The sequence below is a fragment of the Durio zibethinus genome, chromosome 7 (assembly GCF_047325235.1).
Source record: "Durio zibethinus cultivar Kanyao isolate XHJ-2024 chromosome 7, ASM4732523v1, whole genome shotgun sequence".
In the NCBI taxonomy this organism is placed as follows: domain Eukaryota; kingdom Viridiplantae; phylum Streptophyta; class Magnoliopsida; order Malvales; family Malvaceae; genus Durio; species Durio zibethinus.
The window spans coordinates 13,439,232-13,464,000 of NC_143168.1; the positions used below are offsets into that span (position 1 = coordinate 13,439,232).

A 24,769-nucleotide genomic window follows, 5' to 3' on the forward strand; every position below is an offset into this window, starting at 1 on the left:
ATTATAATTAAAATTATTAGTGATTTTGTATTTCTTTTTCTTAAAATTATTAGTGATATATATTTTGATTTGATGGGTTAATTATATTTTTATATTGATTTTATATGAAAATAATTTTAATATAAGATTATTATAATTATATATATTTGTTATTTTTATTTGTAAGATTTTAATATTTTTTAAATCTTAGCATTAATTATATTTAATTGATATTTATTTTCTAATAATAATAATAATAATAGGTCTCAAAGGACAAATTTCATATAGTTGCACGCTGCGCGATGTGATATGTTGATAAGAAAAAAAACAAAAAAGAAAGTATATAAATAGAGGTTGCAGGCAGAGGCAGGAGATATGAGAGATCAATTGTTGTACTCTGATATTAATTATGTGGAAGTGCGAATGCGTCTGTCTCGTGTCTTTCACTGACGTCATCAACACCCCCACCAGCCACCTTCGCCCACAGCTACACCCTCAAAGATAAGCAAATGTGGAAAGTGAAACAGCATTACCTTTCTTTAAGTTAATAAATCCAACAACAGTTTTACAGGACCAAAATAAAGTTCCATCTTTCAAAATATACTGGTGGAATTTTAATAAAAAGCCGTGCTAACTGCTAGACGTCTTATCATTCTTTCTTTTGGTCTTCCTACTCCATTATAGGAGGAAACCTGTCTCAGAAGGAAATCCAAAAGACTGGAAATGGATGAGAAATGGATTGTGTCTTTGAAGGAGCTGAAGAAAGTTGGCGGCATAGCAGCGCCAATGGTTGCAGTCACGGTGTTGCTGCAGCTTTTGCATGTTGTGTCAGTAATGATGGTTGGGCATCTCGATGAACTTTCACTTTCCGGAGTATCCATAGCCACTTCTTTCGCAATTGTTACTGGCTTCTGTTTCCTGGTAAAGTCTTTAAAATCTGGCAAAATTCATTCTTTAGTTCCCACGGATAGAAAATTAATGTTGCTCTATTTGAATAAATTGAGCCTGGCAGAGTAAAATGCATAAAATTAGAGCAAATTTCAGCTCTTAGGTTCACAAGTAAGTTTGTGAGCTTCATTGGAAAAATACTTGTTGACTGGCTTCTGTCTTTATCAAGCAGTTTGGAATGGCTGGTGCATTGGAAACTCTATGTGGACAAGCATATGGAGCAGAGCAATATCAGAAGCTTGGAACATATACTTATTGCGCCATCATCAATCTTATACTTGTTTGTATTCCCATATCTATCCTTTGGGCTTTCACGGAGAAAATACTGATCCTCATCGGCCAAGACCCTTCAATCTCACATGTGGCTTACAAATACGCACTTACTCTCATCCCTGCCCTATTTGCATATGCTATACTTCAAGCATTAATTCGATATTTCCAGACCCAAACTTTGATTCTTCCCATGTTGTTTAGTTCACTTGCAGCTTTTTGTTTTCACATACTTTTCTGTTGGACACTAGTATTCAAATCGGGGTTGGGCACCATTGGAGCAGCAGTTTCACTCGGTTCATCTTATTGGTTGAATGTGATATTGCTTGGGTTTTATATGAAATATTCCTCAAAATGTGATAAAACTCGTGCCGCATTCTCCAAAGAAGTCTTACAGGGCGCCAGGGTTTTTTTCCGCTTTGCTGTTCCGTCAGCTGCAATGGTTTGGTATACTTTATTTTTTTTCCTTTTCTTTCTCTGATTTTCTTACATTTCTATTTCCCTAGCAGTTTTTCTTCCATATATATAGTTTGGTTTCTAATTACCTTCTATTTGTCAATCGTTGCAGCCTTGAATGGTGGGCATCTGAGGTTCTAATTTTTCTGTCTGGACTTCTACAAAATCCTAAACTGGAGGCTTCAGTGCTTTCTATATGGTATTCTTCTTTCAAATACTTCCATGGATTAGAATTCTGTTTTTTTTTTCTAATTTCTGGTTGTCAATATGACTTTTGTGCAGCTTTCAAATTACTTATTTGCACTATTTCATACCTTATGGTATTGGAGCAACTACAAGGTTTGTTTTCATATCAATTTGAACCTGTTTTCCAGACCACAGCGCGTGATTAAATTCAATATATAGATCCTAATTTGCAGTGAGAGAATCATTTTCGTTCATTTTGTAGCACTCGAGTTGCAAATGAATTGGGTGCTGGCAACCCACAAGCAGCCAAATTGGCCGTCTGGATGGTAATGGTTATTGCAGTGGTGGAGGCAGTTATTGTAAGCACAACTCTCTTCTTTTGTCGCCACATATTGGGATATGCATTCAGCAGCGAAAATGAAGTAGTGAATAATGTGGCAGATATGGTTCCCATTATGTGTATTTCAGTAGTTCTGGACGGCTTACAAGCAGTGCTTTCAGGTTAGTCTCGTTTGCTTCTGTCATGTAATTGAAGTGGACGAAATGTTCCTCTTCCTGTTGTGTAACTGCCAGAAGACTTGGGCAATCACCTCCCTTCAAATTCCCACCAGTATTGCGTAAATACTTGAACATTTGGATTTGTGGTAAAATATTCGCGATTCCTGTATTTATATTATATCTTATATAAAAATGAAATATTATAATTTATATTAATATAAAAATATAAAAAATATATTTTTTAAAATTTTATGATTTTTATTAAAATTTTTATATTATTTTTATATAATATTTTACATTGTCAGACTTAATAAATGATTTGTCTGTTTTTCTGCAGGAGTTGCTAGAGGATGTGGGTGGCAGAATACTGCAGCCTTTGTGAACCTAGGGGCATATTATCTAGTTGGAGCCCCATTGGGTGCCGTACTGGCTTTTGTTCTGCATTTCAAAGTAAAGGGCCTCTTGATTGGATTGGTAACTGGGACTGCTTTTCAAGTAATTATACTAGGCACCATAACACTCTTCATAGATTGGCAGAAACAGGTTTCCAGTCTACAACTTTTCGTCACTTTAATCCTTTCTAATTTATATTGATGATCGATCCGCCTCCAATTTTGTTGGATTAGACCAGCTTGATGCTGAGTTGAGTTTTGAGGTTTATCTGTTGATAATGCAGGTATCAAAGGCCAGGAAAATGATGATGCTTGAGGAAGACGCAAAAGACGAGACTGAATTGACCGTCGGAACCACATCGGCTTGAGTGGGAGCAATTGGTGCAACTAATCATAAAAAAATATTGGAACCAACTCTGCCGTTCCAAAATTGTGTTTTAAATTTCTACAGGTTAAAAGGAAATAACTACTATGTCTCTTTCTCATCTGAATCCTTACCCAATGTTATTTAAATATAATTCACAACCACTCATCTCAATCCTTAGCTAATGTAATTAAGTATGATCGAATCACTTTCCTTCTGATAGACTTTTGAATTCCCTGATTTAAAAAATCAGAGGAATCTCCAACAACTACTAACTCCAAAAGAATTCTCTTATTTTAAGATAACCTAAATATTGAGGGTAAAATAAAGCACAATTATTCAATTACACAAAAGGGATTGAATAACAACATGTTTTGTCATGGTAGATGTAAGAAATAGTAATGGATTCAGAAAATTTTTAAGGTACTTATTTATAATATACATTAAAAAAATTGTCTGAGTTTATCAAATTTGTCCATGAAAAATTTTAGAGGTACAAAAAATAATTTTTTTTAAAAACTTTCGATAATAAATGTGCATCCGCCGCTAATAAGGGAGCAAAATAAGATCTATTGTAGTGGGTTAGAGAACCTTTTCAACGCCTTCTATGCCATTTAACTTGAAAATAATTCATTATCTAAACACTTCAAATGGTCGTTCATCGATGGTGAACAAGCATGAATGTCGTTCCAATGACATATTTACTTCTTGAATACATTTTGTTCTCAATATTTACACGTTAACAGTAATCTGTATTTAAAATTATCGGCGCAAATTTACATGTTCTCATTTCATTCTCTTGCATCCTTTGTTGTTTCAGTTGAAAACTAATTCCTGCAAGAGTAAAGTACTCTATGCAAGTACCATCTGCTGCAGAAAACCTCAACTGATTCAACATGCTTGGAATACGATAGAGACCCTCAGCATCCTCGTCTCACTTTCACTGCCAGATTGGCCTCTTCTGCCTGTATAATGTTGCAAAAACATGATTGGAATATGTGAAATAAATCTACATGTATTGATGTATAAATGCGCAGAAATGCATATCGAAAATGACAATACAACATGATCAGATCAGATCCCATCCCTGGAAGAGGTGGAACTGCAGCAAAAATGGTTCCAAACAGGACACAGGAATGTAAAAGCCAAATAGAGATACCGTACCGTACCTTTGTGCTGCTCGATCACACTTTCGTTTTGCAGACTCAAGGGTACAATCTGAAAACATAGCCATTTGATTAATGGCGATATCACAAAACACTAGTTTTAGCAAACACAATTGTCAACATTTAAAATTGTTGTTGCAAAATTTTATTATATTTGCAATGAGTTTTTATTATCGTTGTTTATTTGAATTTTTTTATATTTTATATAATAATAATTTTTGTCATTGCTAATTCTTATCAAATTGCAAACAATAAAAAAAAGTTGTTAAATAATTCTATTATGTTTGCAACAACTTTTTATTGTTGTTGGTTAATTAAATTTTTAAGTATTTTATGCAATAACAAAAAAAAAGTTGTTATGATTATCTAATATATTCATAACAACATAAAAATAATAATTTTGAAATCTTATCAGATTTATAATGACTTTTGGTAATAGTTGTAAAATAAAAATTTGTTGTTACAAATCCCTATCACATTCGTAATGCCTAAAAATGTTATTTTTAAATTTTATCATATTTGTAACAATTCTTTATTACCATTGCTTAATTAATATTTTTTATTGTTTTAACAATGAAAAAATTTATCATTGTGAATCCCTAATATATTCACATCAATTAAAAATATGGCTTTAGCAACATTCAATGTTGTTGCAAATGATAATTTATTGTTGTTAAAACCTTTTTGCAATGAAAAAAGTCATTGTAAGGTCGTTGTGTTTACCTTCGTTGTTAAAATTATACGTAGCGATTTTTATCATATTTAAAATCATTTTAAAAATATTTTTTGCAATTATTTTTTGACATTATTAAATAAATAATATTTAAATAACAACTTAATGTGATTGTCAAAACTATTTTTTAGCAACTGCATATTTGGTTACCAAATCTTTTACATAACAACACTATTTTGGTTGTCTAAAAATTTTTACACGGCAAATAACTTTAACAACAATTATTTTATCATTGCAATAGTTAGTTTAAAAATGACAATAATCGTTACTAAAAGTTCTTATGCAATAATAATTTTGTTGTTTCTAATTTTTTTTGCAATGACTTAAGAAATTGTAATAACCAATATTATTGTTGCAAATAATCTTTTCCCAACAATATTTGTATCATTACAAAAAGTAAACAAATGTTTAGTAACAACTTTTTTAACTTTATGAATGACTAATATTGTTGTAAAAGATAATTACAACAATGGCATTCGTCTTGATGTGATAATTTAATTATCTACTATTAATGAAATTTAAAATTAAATCAAATTTCCTGACTAAAAAACTCATTTAAAAGAAAATTAACATTAATATATTAAAGAATATATTTATTATACCGTCATTTACAATATATTTGTCCTAAAATATTTTGGGATAATTAAAATTTCTAAATGAGTAAAGAATGTCTTAAATTATATTAAGACAATTAAAATTCCTAATAGAGTGAAAACAATTCTTAATGTAATCTAAAGTTCAAAATTTATAATTCCACTGAGTTGGTTTCTTGGTTAATGGTGCAACAAATCCATATAGTTGGTAACATGGTGTAGAAAATCCATATCCTGGTTTTATTCTATGTTTAGCTTCAAAATCGACTATCTTTTGAGTCTTTTGCATTCCTCCAATCCCACTACCATTGGCTAGTTACCTACCTGCTAGTTTTAATGTCAATAATGTCAATGTTTAAATATATATCTATCAAGATCTGATCATCTAACTTTTACAAAAACATATTAAGAATTAATAGATTCTAATTATTACCTTGGAGTAAAGGAAAGGCTAGTAACTTAAGTGGTTTCTCTGGCACACCCAAGAACATACTTCTTATGAGCCTTCAGTAGCCCAAGCAAAAGCAACAAAAGGTGTTGAGCAGTTATTGTATTGCTGATCACTACAACTTTGACCTCCAAAGCCTTGGTAAATTTCACTGCCACATGGTCAAGCCTTCCTAGTCCAACAACACCAATATGCTAATTAGGCTTATCAAGTCCATAAAATCTAAATGTTTCTAAATCATTAATACTAAAAATGCAACAGCAAAAGCTCTTTTCAAAGTGAAGAATAAATGAGGATTGTAATCTTAAAAATGAAAGGAAGATAGAATGCAACTTAACTCGATAGTAACCCAACCACCTTTAGTTTCACGCTTGTAATACATCCATGAAAAATATATATCATAAAACAAAACTATGAAACTATGTTTGATCTCCAGCCTAATTATTTCATCAGTATTCATTAGCAAACAAGAAAAGGTTGGAAGTAAAACAAATATATGAATAAACGAGGCTCTATTTCCTCAAAAGTTGTTAAAATGTAAATATAAATAATTAAAAACCAAAATTGATTAAACATTAGCAAAACAATACTAAAAGTTTAACTCCATATAAAAGAAAAATCAGTCCTTTACTTATTAAGATTTTTTTTATTCATTCCATAACAAATAATTAAACTACCCACCTTAAGAAATGAAATAATAAAATAAACACCGAAATAATTCATTATAAATTAACAAAAATGGCTGAAATGAATTATACTTACCCATAACTTGGGCTACTAGCATCCTGTTTAGGCGACTTCATTACAACAAGCCAATGTTCAAAATAATAGTCATGAAGTAAGATCACCTCTTTAGGGTGATTTAAGGGTCATTGAAGGAGGATCTGGTAGTTCTTGTGTAGAACGATTAAACAAGATTTTGACACCCAACATAAACCCTAAGATTGTTGTTTAACTTATGACAAAATTTTCAAGTAAAATATTAATTAGTTAATTGAAGAAATTGAAATCCAAAAAATGAAAAAAAAAATGAAGAGATACATTAAAATCACTATAAACAGAAAAAAAGAAGAAGAGAGAAGGTGGACAATGGTGGTGAGGCTAGTTTTGAGTGGGGAGAGAAAGAGTAGACATGCCAACAATTGAAAAAGTTTAAGTTTTAAATTAAAAATAGAGATTGGATTGTTTTAGGGGCATTTAATGGTCAAAAGGATATAGTGGTTTTTTTTTTCTATTAAAAGCCTTCAACAGACAATTGGAAATAATTCTGACATTATGCTGACCTCCTGACATGTCGGTTGGTCTGACACACCCAGTGCTACATCAACTTGGTACTATCCCTATTGTCCCCTAATGGTCATCTATTGCTCATGTATTAATATGAGGTCTAGGCACCTTTAAGGCAAGTTTATCCTACCCCTAATCCTTTTTATTACTTTCTTTCCAACCTCACTTGTTCTAACTTGCATGTTAGAGTGCAAACATAGGGAACACTCCCTGCCTTTGCCTCTAACCATCTTTCTCTTTTATTTTTCCAAGAGTACTCCTGAGATCAGACCTTGACACAAATATTTGGCGTGCTAGGTAGGGGGCCCTCTTCATTTACTAGCTGAGCACGAAATGATGCCTCCAAAGAAAAAAAATTAGAGAAATGAGAGACAACTATCCTAGCTAGAATAGAAATACATAATAGTCAACACTCAAAATGACCTATCCCATCATAAATAGGTTTGACCATGAAATAATTCCAAGCCTTAATTGAGCAAATATAGGCCCTTAAATAAATGTTGCAGACTATAACCCCATCACAAGCTTTGAAAGTGCCTGACCTAATTACATCTGGTTGATGAGCCACAGGAAGACAACTAAGCTATAAAGAGATAAAAGCCTCATTGGCCTCTAGAGAAGATGTGCATAACATTCTAGTTCATCATTACCCCAGCCACAACTCGACACATGTCATAACCTAAAAATCCAAACAAATAAATCCCAAATCCTAGCCAAACAAATACTTGAAAGCTCGGATGTAGGCCATGGAAAAAAAGTTAAAAATAAAAGTAGTGATGTTTGAGGATGAGTTTAAGTTCCTAGAGATCTCAGCGTCCACTGAAGAAATTGATAAAGCCATACCCCCAAAAGGATTTAAAATGTCGACCTTGGAAACCTAAGATAATACTTTTAACCCTTTCGATCATTTGAAACTTTATAAGACTAACATAATTATGCAAGGTACAAACAAAACCTTAATGTGCAAAGGTCTAGCTACTATTTTGAGCGATACAGCTCGATCTTGGTTCAACAGCTTGGAATCGAAGTCAATTACGATGTTCAAAAAGCTCAACCACTTTTTCTTGTCTCAACTTATGAGTAGCCAAAGAGCAAAAAAGATAACTCTGAGTTTGATGTCGATCCACTTCGATCGTAATGAATCTTTGAAAAGCTATTTCATACATTTTAATGCGAAAACTCTACAGGTTAAAGATTTAGAGCAAATGACAGTTGTAGCCACCTTAACAAGTAGATTCAATGATAAAAAGCAGCATATAAAGTTAACCTTATCTCTAAAATTGCTTAAAACTCTAGTCTATGTCCTACTGATGGCTAAGAAATATATAAATGCTAAAGCTATAATGAAAAATAACTGAGGTGAGAGAGGCTCATCTCCATTGCTCGATCATAAGAAATGCAAGGATTTCTATGATCCTTTCCTAAGAGAAAAATGACATAGGGCTAAAAGTCATAGTGGAAAAAAGAACTACACTACATTGAATACCTCTTAAGAGAAGATTTTGATACAAATTAAAAAAAAAAAATTTAACTTTATATAGCCAAAGCTACTAAGACAGAGCACAAAAAAGGATTCAACTAAAAAATATACCTTCATAGGGATGTAGACCATAACACCAAAGACTATGTTGACCTAAAAAATGAGATCAAAACTCTAATATGAAAAAGTCAGTTGAGAGTATATATAGACAACGAAGATAGGGCTAACCCAAAATGAACTACAGACAAGACTAAAGAAAGTTTACCTAGGATAGAGAAGACATGCCAGAAAATGGAAGAAAGAAAGTCTACGGAGACGAGCTGATTTAAAAAGAGGTCTAAACTAATAACAATAGGCTGATCACTAGAGTGATTAATGTGATCACTAGAGGCAACTCTACTTTGACAAAAAAAAAGTTTAATCTAAGTATGGTCATAACCGTAGACATCTTAATAAAGAGAACAAATGACTTGAAAAATAAATCGATTTTATTTAGCCCAAAAAACTTAAAAAAAATCTAGCACCCATATGATGATGCTATAGTGATCACAGTCGTAGTGTACAACTATGTAGTTAAGAGAATCTTATTTGATAACAAGAGCTCGATCGATGTTATGTACTATAGCACTATGAAAAAAATGTTAGTGAAGATCAGTTGCAGTCGATCATCACAACACTATTAGGATTTAGGAACGAATAAGGTACTAATGAAATGAGCTATAAAAATATTGATTTCACTAGGGATAAAATAAAAAACTATCACCTCGATCGTAGAATTTTAGGTTATAAATGTCCCATCAGCTTACAACATGATATTGGACTAACTTAGCCAATCTGTTATGTGACTTATAAGCTCAACTCCCTATCTAAAAGTAAAATTTTCAACACCCAATAGGGTTAGAGAGGTTAAAGGAGGCCAGTCTATGGCACGATAATGTTATGTCACAATAATGAAAGAAAAGACTGAGAAGCAAATTGGCAATTTGATCGAAATCAAAAACACCAAGAAAAGATAAATAGTAAAAGTAATAAAAAATGGGAAGTCATAAGCAAGAATGTAGAATGTAAGATTGACTTGACAGAAGTGCACTCTTAAATCGCTTCAAGCTTTTAAGCTCTAACAAAAAGAAATTTTTTATTTTGTTTTTAGAATTTTTTGAAATAACTCTAAAGACGACCAAGTCCTTAAGCTGGCATGGACAAGTAGATGTCATTTAGACTGAGCTAATGCGTCGGCCAAAATACATTATGAAATAAAAAATACATATCAATTTCACTGTATATATATTTAGCAAGTTATTAACAACATACTGATCATCATGTTGAGATCTGTTTTTAAAAAAAATGGTTTCGATCTAACAAAACAAAAAGAGATAATTGATTAAAAATTAGACTCAAATGAAAACCAACCTGAGTCGATCGAGGATCTCATAACAATTTCATTCTAGGATAGTGTCTTTGAAAAACATATGCAGATCAGAATCAAACTTTAACATAAAGGTCAGTTAATTTAACTTTTGAGACATAATGATGACCTATTTGCCTAGATATCATTTGATTTGCCTAGAATTAATATCGAAGTGATGGTCCATAGGCTGCATACTAATCTTGAGGTAAAACTAGTTTAGTAAAAGAAGAGAACATTTACCCTAGAAAGGTAAAGGGCCATCGAGGAAAAGATTGATAGATTACTGTAAGTAGGCTTTATTAGAAGGTCTACTACTCTGAATGGATAGCCAATGTGGTCATGATAAAAAAGCATACTAAAAATAAAAGATGTGTGTTATCTTTACCGATCTGAATAAAACATGCCCAAAAGGTAGCTTTTTCCTCCCTAGCATAGATCGACTAGTGGATGATAGTGTCAAACATGACCTTATCAACTTTATAGATGCCTATTATGGTTACAACCAAATCAAAATGCTAAAGGATGATAAGGAAAAAATGACCTTTATTATTGAGAAAAGTTTTTACTGTTACAAAGTGATGTCATTTAGATTTAAAAATGTAGGGGTAATCTACCAAAGACTGAAAACAAGGTGTTTAAAAATCAGATCGATTGTAACATGGAAGTATATATGGATAAATTGATAGTCAAAAGTAAAAGCTTGGCTGAGCACCTGAAAGACCTCAAAGATACCTTTAACTCTTTGAAAAAAGTATAATATGAGGTTTAACCCAAGTAAATATGCTTTTTGGGTCACGTTAGGTAAATTTCTTAGTTACATGATTAATAAAAAAGGGACAGAAGTAAACCCAAAAAAAGTTCAGGCAATTCTAAATATGAAAGTATTGATCTCGGTAAAAAATCCATAAAAATTAACTGAAGAATAGTCATTCTGAGCCAATTTTATGTTTAGGTCAGTAAAATGAAATCTACCATTTTTAAAAATTATCAAAAATATTTTTGACTTCAGGTGGACCTTTCAGTGTCAAAAAGCTTTTGAGGAGCTTCAAGAATTCTTATCCTTTCCACTTATCCTGTTTAAGCCAAGACTTGGTGAAATCTTATACTTGTACATAGCCACTATGGACTAGGCCATTAGCTCGATTTTGGTTCGAAAAGATGAAGTGAAATAAAGACTAGTTTATTTTGTGAGTAGAGTATTGACATTGCCATAAATTAACTACAATGGTATAGAAAAATTAGCTTATGAGGTTATCACTTCGGTTAGAAAACTCTGGTTATATTTCCAAGCCCATGTAATCCACATATTGATTGACCAACCACTAAGACAAGTCTTTCAAAAGCCAAAAATATTTGAAAGATTGATCAAATAGGTAATAAAACTCAACGAATTTGACCTGCATATCTTACCTAGGTCGACATTAAAATCTCAAGTGTTGGTAGACTTCATCGTAGAACTCATTTTAATACATATTGAAAGATAACCCAATGAAAAGAACGAAAACTCAAATAAAGAAAATTAAAAGCTTTATGTTGATGAATCGACCATAAGCTATAGTGGAAGAGTTGACCTTATATTAATTAGTTCGGAAGGACTAGAACACCCATACGCCTTGAGATTTAAGTTCAGGGCATCTAACAATGAAACAAAATATGAGGCATTAATAGTTGGTTTAAGGTTGGCAACCGAGCTGAATGTTCAATATATAACTACATATAGCGACTCCTAACTAGTGGTTGGCTAAATAAATGGAGAGTTTGGAGCTCGAAAAGATAGAATTAAAAAATATCTAGATATGGCACTTGCTTTGGTAGCTGGTTTCAATAAGGCCATTGTAAAAAAATACCAAGATTAAAAAATTTATTGACAGACTCTTTTTCTAAGCTGGCTTCAGGAATAACAATAGAAAGTCTAAACCAAGCCTTGGTAGAAGAGCTAATACACAAAATTATCGAGAAGAAGTTTGTAGGATATATCATAAAAAAAACCTAGATAACATTGATCAAAGTCTATCTGACTATAAAAACACTATCTGAAGATAAGATTCAAGCTAAAGCATTAATGAGGAAGGCTCTTTAGTATATAATGATAAAAAAAACTATACAAAAGATCTTTTATTCTGCCTTATCTAGGATGCATTAATGAAGAAAAAGTAAACTACATCGTATGAGAAATTCATGAAGGATTATGTGAAAACTACCTCGAACTTCGACCATTAGCCTACAAAGTTATTTGGCAAGACTATTATTGGCTCACCATTAGAAGAGATGCAACTGAGTTAGTCAAGAGATGTGATAAGTTTCAAAGGTTTATTCATGTGCAACATCTCCCTTTGACTAAGCTCACTTGTATTATAAGCCTGTAGCCCTTCATACAGTGGAGAATGGAGATCTGTAGACCATTCATCCTGGCCATAGGTCAAAGAAGATTTATTTTAGTAGTAGTAGACTACTTCACAAAATAGCTTAAAGTCGAGGCCTTGGCTACTACATTAGAGGCTTATATTAAAAAATTTGTGTGAAAGAATATAGTATGTAGAGTTGGCTTACCTTGGTCTATAATAACAGACAATGGCAAACAATTTGAAAACTCAAGGTCTAAGAAGTGGGGTTTAAACCTTCACATTAACTTAAGATTCATGTCGATTACCCACTTTCAGTCTAATGGATATGTCGAATTGACAAATAAGATTATATTTAAAACCTTGAAAAAGAGATTGAAAGCAGCAAAGGAGAAGTGGGCTAATAAATTACCGAGAATGTTATAGGCTCTGAGGATGACCATTAAGGTTCCAATAGACAGACCCTCGTTTCACCTAGTATTTGGAACAAAGTTCATGGTACTTATCGAGATCGACCTTCCAAGCTTAAGGATCAAATTAGAGTCAAAATAAGGAAATGTAGAAGTGTTAAAGGTTTATCTAGACCTAATCGAATAGCATAAAGACATAACCTTGACATGAATAGCTTACTAGCAAAACGTATCTAGTTATCATAACAAAATGGTTTGACGTAAGTACATCGAGAAAGGTGACCTGGTGTTTAGAAAAGTTAAAACCTTAGGAGTATATGATCAAAATGGTAAATTAGCCCTGACCTAGAAATGATTATATGTAGTTAAAGAGATCGTCCATGACACGACTTACAAACTGAATAGTAACATTATCCCAAAGATATGGAATGTGAATAACTTAAAGGTCTATTATTAATAACTTGGACTAAACCAAGCTCACATTTGTATTTTGTAATTGAATATAGAAATCAAATGACGCTCATACTAAAGGCATACTCTAATTGATCTAACAAAATTTGACCTAAAACTTGGATGGATTTTCAAGTTAATTTAATTTGAGTGACCAAGTAAACTGAGGTTCACTTAATCAACATTAGTCGAATCAAACATCAAGCTCAGACTTGTGCAAATAAAAAAATTATTATGATTAACCAAGCTTAAACTTTCTAATAAGTAAAAAATTATAATAGAGAAACTGAGTTGAAGTTTAAACTAAACTGAATGAAAATTTAAATTTGATTTTCTATTGCTAAAGTTATTAAAGTTGTTAACAAATGATTCATCAATAGATCATTCCTATCTGAGGCATAACAAAAATTGACCTCATACATCAGTAATTCTAAAACAAAAAATTTTACAAAAGTTAAAAAGAAAGAAAAAAGTCATGCATTAGCGACGTCAGCAGCAGTAACAATGGCACCCTCATTAGCAAGAGCAGCAGCAATGACCTCAGCTTTCCCAACTTCTTTTCCCTCATGCTCGATCCCTAGAATTACCTCGAGCTCGACATCCATGGCTTCATCATCATCTTTCTCTTCTTTTTTATTCTCTTCATCAACCCGATTTAAAAAAGGCCTTGATCGAAAATTGTTAATATCAATATTAGAAAGGTCAAGAATGAGGTAGCAAAATTTAAAATGTACCTCATATTGGCCAGCTAAAAAGCACCGAGCATATTTTTTTTGGAGAACTCCACCTTTAGCTGAAGGAATTCACTGGAAGCCTTGAAATCCTTAATAGCTTTTTTCTTTGGATCTTTGTTGTAACATATCAGTTCGAAAATTCGATCGCTAGACATAAAATATTTTAAAAGTCATATAAAACACGAAGAGTCACCACCAATCTTTTTTAAGGTATGATTGATCACCCAAAAATTTTATCTTTTCAATAAAACAATAAAACGGGTTTAAAGCTTTAATAAAAAGATGATTTTGATTCGTGAAAACAAGATCGGATTCTAGAGTCGCTTATGTATGGAAAAGGATTAAAACCCCACCACACTCATAAAATTAGTACCAATTAATTATGCGCTGTTGATAATTTTGGACAAAAATGGATTTCTGTATGAAATTTAATTATAATTCCCTTTGTTTTGTGAGAAATAAAATTCGTTATAAAAAAATCCTTTATTCAAGAATATTAAAAAAATCTTCAAATTAAAGAAATACCTTCGAAGATCCCGACATAAAAGTAGAATTCGAAAATAGTATTTTCATTTAAGATTTATCATAACATTTCTTCTAAAAAATAATAAATTAACATTCTTTGTAAATGATAATTATTAATGGCTCTCCAACATCTAGGCAGAGTACCAATCAATTATATTTTATAGAATGCTATTTAGTTTTATTTGTTTAGAACTGAAAATTTTAAAAAACCTTTTCATGTGGAACCAACATAATTGAAACAAATAAATATTATTCATTATAAATGAAGACATTAATTTAAAATGAAACATATACGAAATGATAATCAAGTGTGAATTTTAAAAGAAATTGGGTTTTCAAATATAAAGAGACCACCTGGACTTCCTAACAGCTAGGCAGAGTTTAGTTGCAAATTTTTATATTTAAAATCCCATCTGATTATTTTTTATTAATATGGTATTTTCATAACCAAAATTTTAATACAACAAATTATTTTTTAAGCCATGGGAAAGTATGAAAATCCTTAATAAAATAAAATTTCCTAAATACCCAACGTCTAGGCGGCATTTGAGAATAAATTACTTCACAAAAGGTTTTCATGCAAATCCTTATAAATTAAAATGAATTTTAGGCAAGTTCGAGCTTGAATTTTAAGAATTTTTATGAACCTCTTTAAAAGTCTCTAATATCTAAATAGATTTTCGAAACAAGCTCATTTTTATAATTTTTAAAAATTAATTAAAAATTTGTATGTCACTAATTATATTTTAGCATAAAACTATTATTACTATTAGTAAAAAAAAATCTTTGAAATGCAAATAGTAATTAAGATACACAAATGTATTCAAAGGACATAAACAAATTAATTTAAAATCTAATACATGCACAAAGGAATTAGACATTCAAAACCTTGGCATAATCTAAAAATAAATATGATCATCAAGCTAAAATAGTTATGCAAAAAGATGTTTAAATGTTCTAACCCCCTAATCAAAATTAATTATGTTTTTTTTTTCTTATCTACCTTAGCCTTACTACATTTGTTATTATTTTCCTCAGACCATCTAGTAACCCTCATGCCCAAAGTTGATACCCTTACAACCAACATACCAAAGAGAATCACAAGAGAGCTAAGCAACTAGACAATGGTAGAACCGTATAGTATGTGTAATATTTTCCTATATCTACAAATAATTCATGTACTAGATGAAGTGATAAAAACATATAAGGAAGTCAAGCTAATCAACAAAATAATGGACAGCTTACTATACACGTGAAACTTATCCTTTTTAGCATTCAAAATCCAGCCCCGACGGTTTTCAATTTTCGACTATAAGCTTCTTACATGCAAGGAAGTCAAGCTAATCAACAAAAACGGGCAGCTTGCAATACACGTGAATCTCATCCTTTTTAACATTGAAAGTCCAGGCCCTATGGTTTTCAACTTTCGGCTATAGCTTCCGACATGCAAGGAAGTCAAGCTAATCAACAAAAATGGGCAGCTTGCAATACACGTGAATCTCACCCTTTTTAACATTCAAAGTCCAGCCCCTATGACCTATATTTCCAGCTTTTCATTCTTTAGATAATGGCTAACAAGGACAAGTCAACATAGACTCCATACAAGTCAAGAATCAAACAAAATAAGTAGGAAGATTGAAACTTTAAAACTTGTACAAGAACTCTCACTTAAAGACAAAAAACTAGTCAAGAAAAGAGCTCCTTTACACGTTGAAAAATAAAAAGCTGTGAATCTTCCATGATGTTTATGAAGCACCAAGTGACCATAACCGAAAGCCACCATTTTCAAACTTTCAGCTATCACCTCTCTATGCTTCAAGAGACAGCATAATGGCTCCCAAGAGCAATCGGTCGTGAACCATTTTTATCCTACCAGTACACTCAGATTTCATGCAAGAAAAAGAAGTAAAAGAGGTGTTGAAACTTCTCTAGGCACAAAGGAAACAGCTTCCAAAATCTGATGGAAGAACAACCAAACCGTGACTGCCTATGGAACTAAGCAGCACGGTTTAGCAGCAGCTACTTTCCAAGTTTTGTTTTATTTCAGCCTACTAACTAGAGGTTAAACATTAAGGATGGAAGGGCAAGGGCTATCAACTTTGTGGGATAAGACCGGTTGCAACAGCTACCATTGGAAGAGGAAGGGAGCATTTGACCAAAGCAGAAAAATCAAACCAGAAATTCATCCCTTTTGTATAAAAAAAAAAAAAAACAGAAACATAGAACATGTAAAACTTCACTTTATCAACAATTGTACCAAAGTCAGGACATGTAAGAAACAAATAAGAACACTTTGCAGAAAAGAACATAGCTAGTGCAAGAATGATGTAAAAATCATGGTATAAACGGCAACATATGCCCTTGTATGGGCTGCCTCACCTATGAATTTTTTTTTTTTGTTTTCAGCCTTTCTTTGTTTGTGTTCTCTCCTTTTTTTCTTTCAGGTGCTTTCTCCTTCTTCTCTCTCTTTTTTTTAGCCGCCCCCTGTTACAGAAGCTTCTTCCCCTTCTTATTTGGCAGCTCCCATTCAAAGAAATGCAAGATTTCAATCTTGTCCAACGAGGGCCCTTAGATGAAAATCCAGCAAAAGATCCAATGGTTCAGATTAAACACTACAAAGGTTAAATTTTTATGTCCCTTAAATCTATGAAAAAGACCATTTTTCCCCTAATGCAAAGTTTTGGTATTTATGATCATTTTCTTATAAATCAATGTTCCTATGATTATTTTTGGGATTTTAAAGCACTAAAAATCATGAAATATTCTAAAATTAAAATCTGAAAAGTTTCATGAAATTCTGAGCTCGAGAAAGCCAAATTACGAAAATACCCCTATAAGGGTATTTTGATAATTTCACACTTCTTTGGGTACTGCTATGATTTTAGATGGACCAAAAATCATGAAATATTATAAAATTAAGATCTCGAACATTTCACAAAAATTCAAGCTTGAGAAGGTCAACTTACAAAAAATCCCTTATAAGAGTATTTTTAGTAATTTTGCCCTTCCCAGGCCACGATAAAAATTTTAGTACTTCAAAAATTTCAAATTTAATTTTAAACCATATTGATTTCAATCAAGGTGTAAATTTTCAGAATTGATCTGGGTTCTTATCATTTTAACCAATTTTTGTGCAATTTTGACTTTGTTTGATCGGTTTGACCTGAGTTAACTTTGAATTTTGAATAGGCAAACTTATAAGCTTTTTATGGATCGTAAATGGTCCTCCTAAATGGTCTCAACACATGTTCTCCAATAAGCCCCGGATCAACCATATTGAAAAATATTTTAGATAAAATTCGGTGTCTATAACTGCCCATTTTTGTATACTTCTGAGGATCAGAAGTAATGCAAAGATATAGACGGTAATTTTGTTCAGATGATGCTTCCGAGTGAGCAAACCTTTGCCTTTTTCTTTTTTTTTATTTTTTTTTATTTTTTTAAGACATACCCAAACTTTTTAAGGCTCTTCTAAACAGAGGCTCAAAGCTTTTGAAAAGTAAATGAGGCTCTTCTAAATAGAGGCACGACAACTTTTGAAAAGTAAATAAAACATCTCTAAATAAAGGCATGACAACTTTTGAAAAGTAAATAAAACTCCTCTAAATAGAGGCACAACAAATTTTTAAAGGTAAATAAAACTCCTCTAAATAAAGGCACGACAACTTTTGAAAAAAAAAAAAACTTCTATAAACTAAGGCATGACAACTAAGTAAATAAAACTCCTCTAAATAGAGGCACAACAACATTTGAAAGGTAAATAAAACTCCTTTAAATAGAGGAACAATAACTTTCAAAAGGTAAATAAAGCTCCTCTAAGCAGAGATATGATAACTTTTGAAAAGTAAATAGAACTGCTCTAAACAGAGGCATGCAAGAACTTTTCTAAACAGAGGAGCAACAACTTTTGAAAAGTAAATAGAGCTCTTCTAAAAAGAGCCACAATAACTTTTGAAAATTAAATAGAACTCCTTTAAACAGAGGAGCAACAACTTTTGAAAAGTAAATAAAACTCTTTAAACAGAGGCACAACAACTTTTAAAAGGTAAATAAAACTCCTCTAAGCAGAAGCACAACAACTTTTGAAAGGTAAATAAAGCTCCTCTAAACAGAGGAGCAACAACTTTTGAAAAGTAAATAAAACTTCTCTAAATAGAGGTACAATAACTTATCATAAAATATATGTGATGAATGCAATGATTGTGATAAATCCAAAAGATAGAGATATAATCAACAGTTTATATCATGCACTTTGATTCATGTTAACTTTTTTTTTCGAAACTGATTCAATCCTTTCAAACTTTAGCAACTATTTCTGGTATTCACGACCTTTTGAATTTCTTATTTATCATTTAGTTGTTTGTCCTTCCTCTTATTTTGGGAATTTGTAGCTTTTGGTGGATCCATTTGACTTTTGTTTGTTCAGAAACCACTTTCAAATTCTTTCTTTATCTTTCTTCCCTTTCTTTTTCTTTTAAATATTTACAAAAATGAAAACACAATCATGATACAAATGTCTATTTTCATCCAATGATACGAATGCAAATGTCAATATGAACGTAAATGTCAATGCGAATGCAAATGTCAATATTTGATGCAAATACAAGTGACCTTTTTACAATGCAAATGCCAATGTTCTTTTTATATAAATGCCCCTACAAATACTTATTCTAAGATGCATATACCATGATCCAAATGCAACCATCTTATATAATATAAATGTAACTGTCTTATACAAGCGCAAATGTAAGTGATGCAAATATGAATGTTTCTTTTGCGATGCAGATACAAGCAATACAAATGCAAGTGTCTTTTTTTTATGTAGATGTGAATGCAAATGTCTTTCTCATGATGCGAATGCTAATGATGCAAATGCAAATGTTTTCCTTATGATATAGATGCAAGTGATGCAAATACAAATACCTTTTTTGATGCAGATGCAAACAATGTAAATGTAAATGTTTTTCTCATAATACACATATGAATGCGAATACAAATGATGCAAATACGAATGTGTTTTTTTCTAATGCAGATGCAAATTATGCAAATTTGAATATCTCTTTTTGATATAGATGCTAGTGATGCAAATGCGAATGCCTCTTTTTGATGCAAATACAAGCGATGCAAATGCAAATGTCTTTCTTATGATACACATATAAGTGTGAATGTAAATGATGCAAATGTAAATATCCCTTTTGTGATGTAGATGCAAGTGATACAAATGCAAATATCTTTCTCATGATACATACATAAGTGTGAATGCAAATGATGGAAATGTGAATATCTCTTTTTTATGATGCAAATATGAGTTATGCAAATGCGAATGTCTCTTTTGATGCAAATGCAAGCGATACAAATATGAATGCCTTTCTCATGATGCACACCTAAGTGTGAATGCAAATAATCAAAATGTGAATGTCCCCTTTTCATGATACAGATGCAAGCGATGCAAATATGAATGCAAATGTCTTTTTCATGATGCACATGTAAGTACGAATGCAAATGATGCAAATGTGAATGTCTTTTTTTGTGCAAATGCAAGCGATGCATATGTGAGTTCAAATGCGAAGACCCTTTTTTTATTTTTACAACATGTAAATTAAATCTTTTTTACAATTGATGCAAATTTAAAGGGTTTTTTTTTTTCATTTTTTCTCAAAAAATCTTTGTTCAAAATTTCAAGGTTCACTCTTCACCAAAAATGATCCAATATCTTGTATAAAAATGCTCAACTAATCTTTAAACTTTTTCAAAGTAATCATAAAATTATTCCACATAAAGTGTTTTCGTAATCGATGAGAAAACTTAAAAACACATAACTTTCAAATCTCTTGTAAATTGATGATTACTAATTGGAATGCTTATCAATGTCATGATTGGCAATTCAATTTTTCATTGGTGGGCATATTCCAAAGAAAGCTCGATGATTACTCTTTAGAATGTTTGTGGATTAGGTGATTGATAATTTAATTTTCCACTAATGGGCATATTTTAAGAAAGACTCAATGAGGGTCGCAAGGATTTCTCTTAGGCTCACAAAAGATATAGTTTTTCTAAAACACTTTTATTTTATTTAAAACATGATACTTTAATGTGCATCAAAGCTAATCAATATTTTTCGAGAAAGATTTGAAAAGAGAAAAAGGGCTGATTTTTTTTCACATTTTGGTGAAATGCAAAGTCTTCAATAGGTACTAATCCTTTAAATGATTTTGGATAGAACCTAGGAACTGTGAAACCTTTTTTTTTTTTTTTAATTTTTGGGGTCTCAAGAGTAGTTATAGCTGTAAGCTGCCTTTTTTGAGTTTTCACTTTAGAGCCTTTCTTTTTTTTTTTTTAAACAATGAAGAACCTGGTAAAGTCTTCAAGAACATAACTCTTTAATTCAAGTGTCTACATTTGATAAAAATGGACTTTTCAAGGTACGTAATGTAGGCCAAGGTTTGGGGTTCTGAAAAAAATAGATAAATAGGCTCAAAAATATATTATTTGAGGTAATTAGACTAAGGATCATACGAAGCATTCTCTGGATGAAAAGCCATGTGTTTGTCTTTCTTTGATCTTTTTTTTGTTTTTTTTATTAACACACCATGCACTTAAAAAATTCAAAACTAATCTGAAGGAGGAAAAAAAATTTTCAAAAGGAGTTAATGGTTTAAACAGGAAATTATGAAATAAATGGGGACTTAAAAGATTCATGGTCATTTTTCTAAGAGAAATTTTTTAATTTAAGCCTTCATACTTGATCCAATATGGACTTTTCAAAGTTTGTAACATAGATTAAGGTTCAGGGTTGTAAAAAAAAAAAAGGATAGAAAGGCCCAAATAAGTATTTAAAAGTATATACAACCAATGATCATTTTTTTGTTTGAAGGATACACTCTGAGATCTATTCCTTTTTGCTTTCCACCCATTCATTTCTTTTCTTTTTTCTTCTTTTATATTTCCTTCCTTTTCATTTTTTCATTTTTTTCTTTTTTTGTGTTGCTTTTTTTTCACTGAGTGGATTTAAAGCTTACTGTGAACTTTCATGTTAAGCTTTTACTCCAACATACAGGATTTTATTCGAATATCCCTATTCTTAACCCCTAAATGCATTCATTTTTACCCCTTAAATGTGGAAAGTGGTCTTTAATTAGGGTTATTTTGAAAGAATTCAATCAAGCTCTAAGGGTAACAAGGGATAAATTTCTATATTTGTGAAAAGATAATGAAATATTGTCATTTGTCATTTCAAGTATAAAAACTTAAATTGAAGAGTAGTTCCCTATAGAAAAATGATCTCGAAGAAAGTTTTTGTTAGCGTTGAAATGATCTTTATTTTGAAATGACAAAACATTAAACTAAACAAGCTTGATTAAGATTTTGAAAAAGATTATTTAATACATGTTCTTAAGTTTTATATTTTGGTACTAAATAAATAATATGTTTTTCAAAGTGTAAACAAACCTTTCTTTATTTTCATATTTCTCAAACCAAATCTATCTTTAAAGATTATTTATTTGAGCTTAAATGAAAGTATAATTGTTGTTTTTAAAATGAACTTATTCATTTTGGACGTAATACAATTTTGATAATATTGGTTTTGAGAAATAGATTAACTTAAGAAAGTTTTACAAGAACAAAGTTTTCTAACATTGAACTTGTTTTATTTTTTTATGTGTTAATTCACAATGCTTTAATATTTGAATTTTATATAGTTGAAAAGTACTGTGAGTCTACTTTTTAATGGATCAAACAAAATCAAAATTCAAATTTTTTAAGAAAAGATTTTGAATTTTTACTAGACACTCTGTAGTTGTCTAAAACCTGCATAAGTGGTAGTTTTGAAAATTCATTATAATTCGTACACAATGATTTAGGTGATGAATTTTATATGGATAGAAAGCTCTTTAAGTCTAGTTTCTAAATCTCAAACAATTTGTGATTTGTATTTGTATAACTCAAGATATGATCAAATTAGTGAGTAGAGTGCAAAACAAGATACAGTAGAGTAACTTGATCGGATCGATCCCTTGGGTTACAGGATCGATCCCGTAGCTGACCCAATTGATTGGGTACCAAAACCAATCAATCCATTTTGTTGTAACGATCAAAAATTGAGTGAAATTCAAGAACCAATCGATCCCTTCATCCTAAACAAGCTTCAATGACTAGTTTCAAAGGAAGAAAACATGGTTTTTCATTTCCCAAGCATTCCCAATGGCAATTTCCTCAATTTCTCTATAAATTGGGCATTCCAACACACCAAGAAGGATGATGAAACAAGGGAGCAAGTGCTAACAAGTTATATTTTCATTTTTTCTAAGAATCAAAAGTTTTTAGAACTTAAATTCAATATCCTTTGTATTTCTTATATCCAAAATATTATTGTGTTTTCATTCATCATTTTCTTTGTACTTAATTAGGCAAGCACTCAACCTTGAGAGGTATTTTAGTTTACAAAAATTATTTAGGTCATCTTGTAAGCAAAAAGTGAGGTATCATCTTGATATTATAAGGGTAGAGGTTGCTATCTAAGCCTTGAAAAAAAAAATAAAGATTTAGTACAAGATAGGTTTGTATCTTGTAAGAATTTTTCTTCAATTAGTAGATTGAAGCCTTGGTGTGAACAACCAAGAGAAAGGATGTAGGTGCCTTGTGAAGAAGGACTGAACCTCTATAAATTATTGTGTTTAATTTCTTTATCCCTATCTCCTTATAATTTATTGTTGTTTATATTTGATTTTTGGTTTATTAATTGTTATTATTTACATTATATTTTCATCAAAAGTGCTTATTGTTTTAATTTCTATTCAAATATATTGAATTCATTTACTTAGGAAGAATTTGAAGAAATCCAATTCACCCCCCTCTTAAATCACTATCTTACCTAAAAAGCTAACAATTTTCATTTTAACAATTTTTTTCTTTTTTTTTTGGCATTTTCTATTTTGGGCTTTCTTTTGTCCCCTTTACAAAACTTTGAATTTGTTAGGACTTTATTGGAATTTGTTCAAATTTCCTAAATACATGATGTTATAACCATTTTTCATTTCTTTCTCTTTTTTTTCTCTTTTTTCTTTTTTTTTAAGACATTTGACTTCATCATTAGCAATCAACTTCTTAAATTCTATTTTCTTGAAGTTTCATTCACTTTTTGCCTTGGACCCTTATTTCTGAAGTGCATGTTAAACATTCTCAATATCAGACATTTTCCTTGAAGTTGGGCTTTTGAAGATATCTTTATTTTGTGTGCCAATGTAAAAAGTGATCTTTGGCCAGGGTTCATTTTGAGAACAATAAATTTAATAGACTTAGAAGGGTAGCAAGTGGATAATTTTTCTATAAGTGAAGGACAGAGAAAGATGGTTATTCATCATTTCAAATACAATCACTTGATTAGAAGAGCAATGTATTTGAAGAAATAGATAAAAAAGAATTTTTTGTTTTTGTTTTCATTTTCTTTTTTTTGAAATTTTTTTGTTTTTTTTTGTTACAACCATTAATCATTTTTGTGTGACTGATGCTTTATCTTGTTTTCCTACTCAAGGTTCTTATGACAATGAAAATTAAGTCATATGAAATGTTTAAAATTTAAGTGCACAATTCACAAGAAGGCTCATTTTGATTCAAAATTTTTTGGCATTTTAAAGGAAAGACATATCAAGGCATGTAACAAATTATCTTAGGCAAGAAGGAATTTTGCTTCTTTTAGTCACTGTGTCTTAAGACATGAAACAACAGTCACTTGAAAAAAAAGTTCAGGCATTGTTTGTCTATGTCATTGAAAGAACTTTGGTGGTTAATCATATTAGCAAGATTTGATCCACATTGAATTGCCAATTAAAAATTTTCAAAATTAGTCTTATTTGTTCATTGCCCAAGAAAAGATTATAGTTTCAATATGTCAAATGATGGCAAGGTTTGTTAGTGAAAATTCATATCCCTTAAAGGATTATGACTGGTGAAAAAATTATTTAAAAGGATTGAAACATATGAGTGATTAAAAAAAAGTGTAGTGGAATTAGATGAGGTTTATAGATATATATATATATATAGTAATCACCAATTACTCTGAGATTCTTACTAGAAAAATCGTATATTTCCTTTTGAAAAGA

At 31.0% G+C, this 24,769-nt stretch overlaps 1 protein-coding gene across 1 annotated transcript; it reads left to right on the forward strand.

The window, feature by feature from the left end:
• The first annotated feature begins 493 nt into the window (after window positions 1–493).
• On the forward strand, window positions 494–3,295 carry LOC111277668 (protein DETOXIFICATION 14-like). The gene is made up of 7 exons (XM_022864067.2): window positions 494–900; window positions 1,100–1,644; window positions 1,766–1,852; window positions 1,936–1,992; window positions 2,102–2,340; window positions 2,675–2,880; window positions 3,014–3,295. Exons 1-7 carry the CDS (start codon window positions 703–705, stop codon window positions 3,095–3,097), a joined length of 1,416 nt encoding a protein of 471 aa, XP_022719802.2. The 5' UTR covers window positions 494–702; the 3' UTR covers window positions 3,098–3,295.
• The last annotated feature ends 21,474 nt before the right edge of the window (window positions 3,296–24,769 follow it).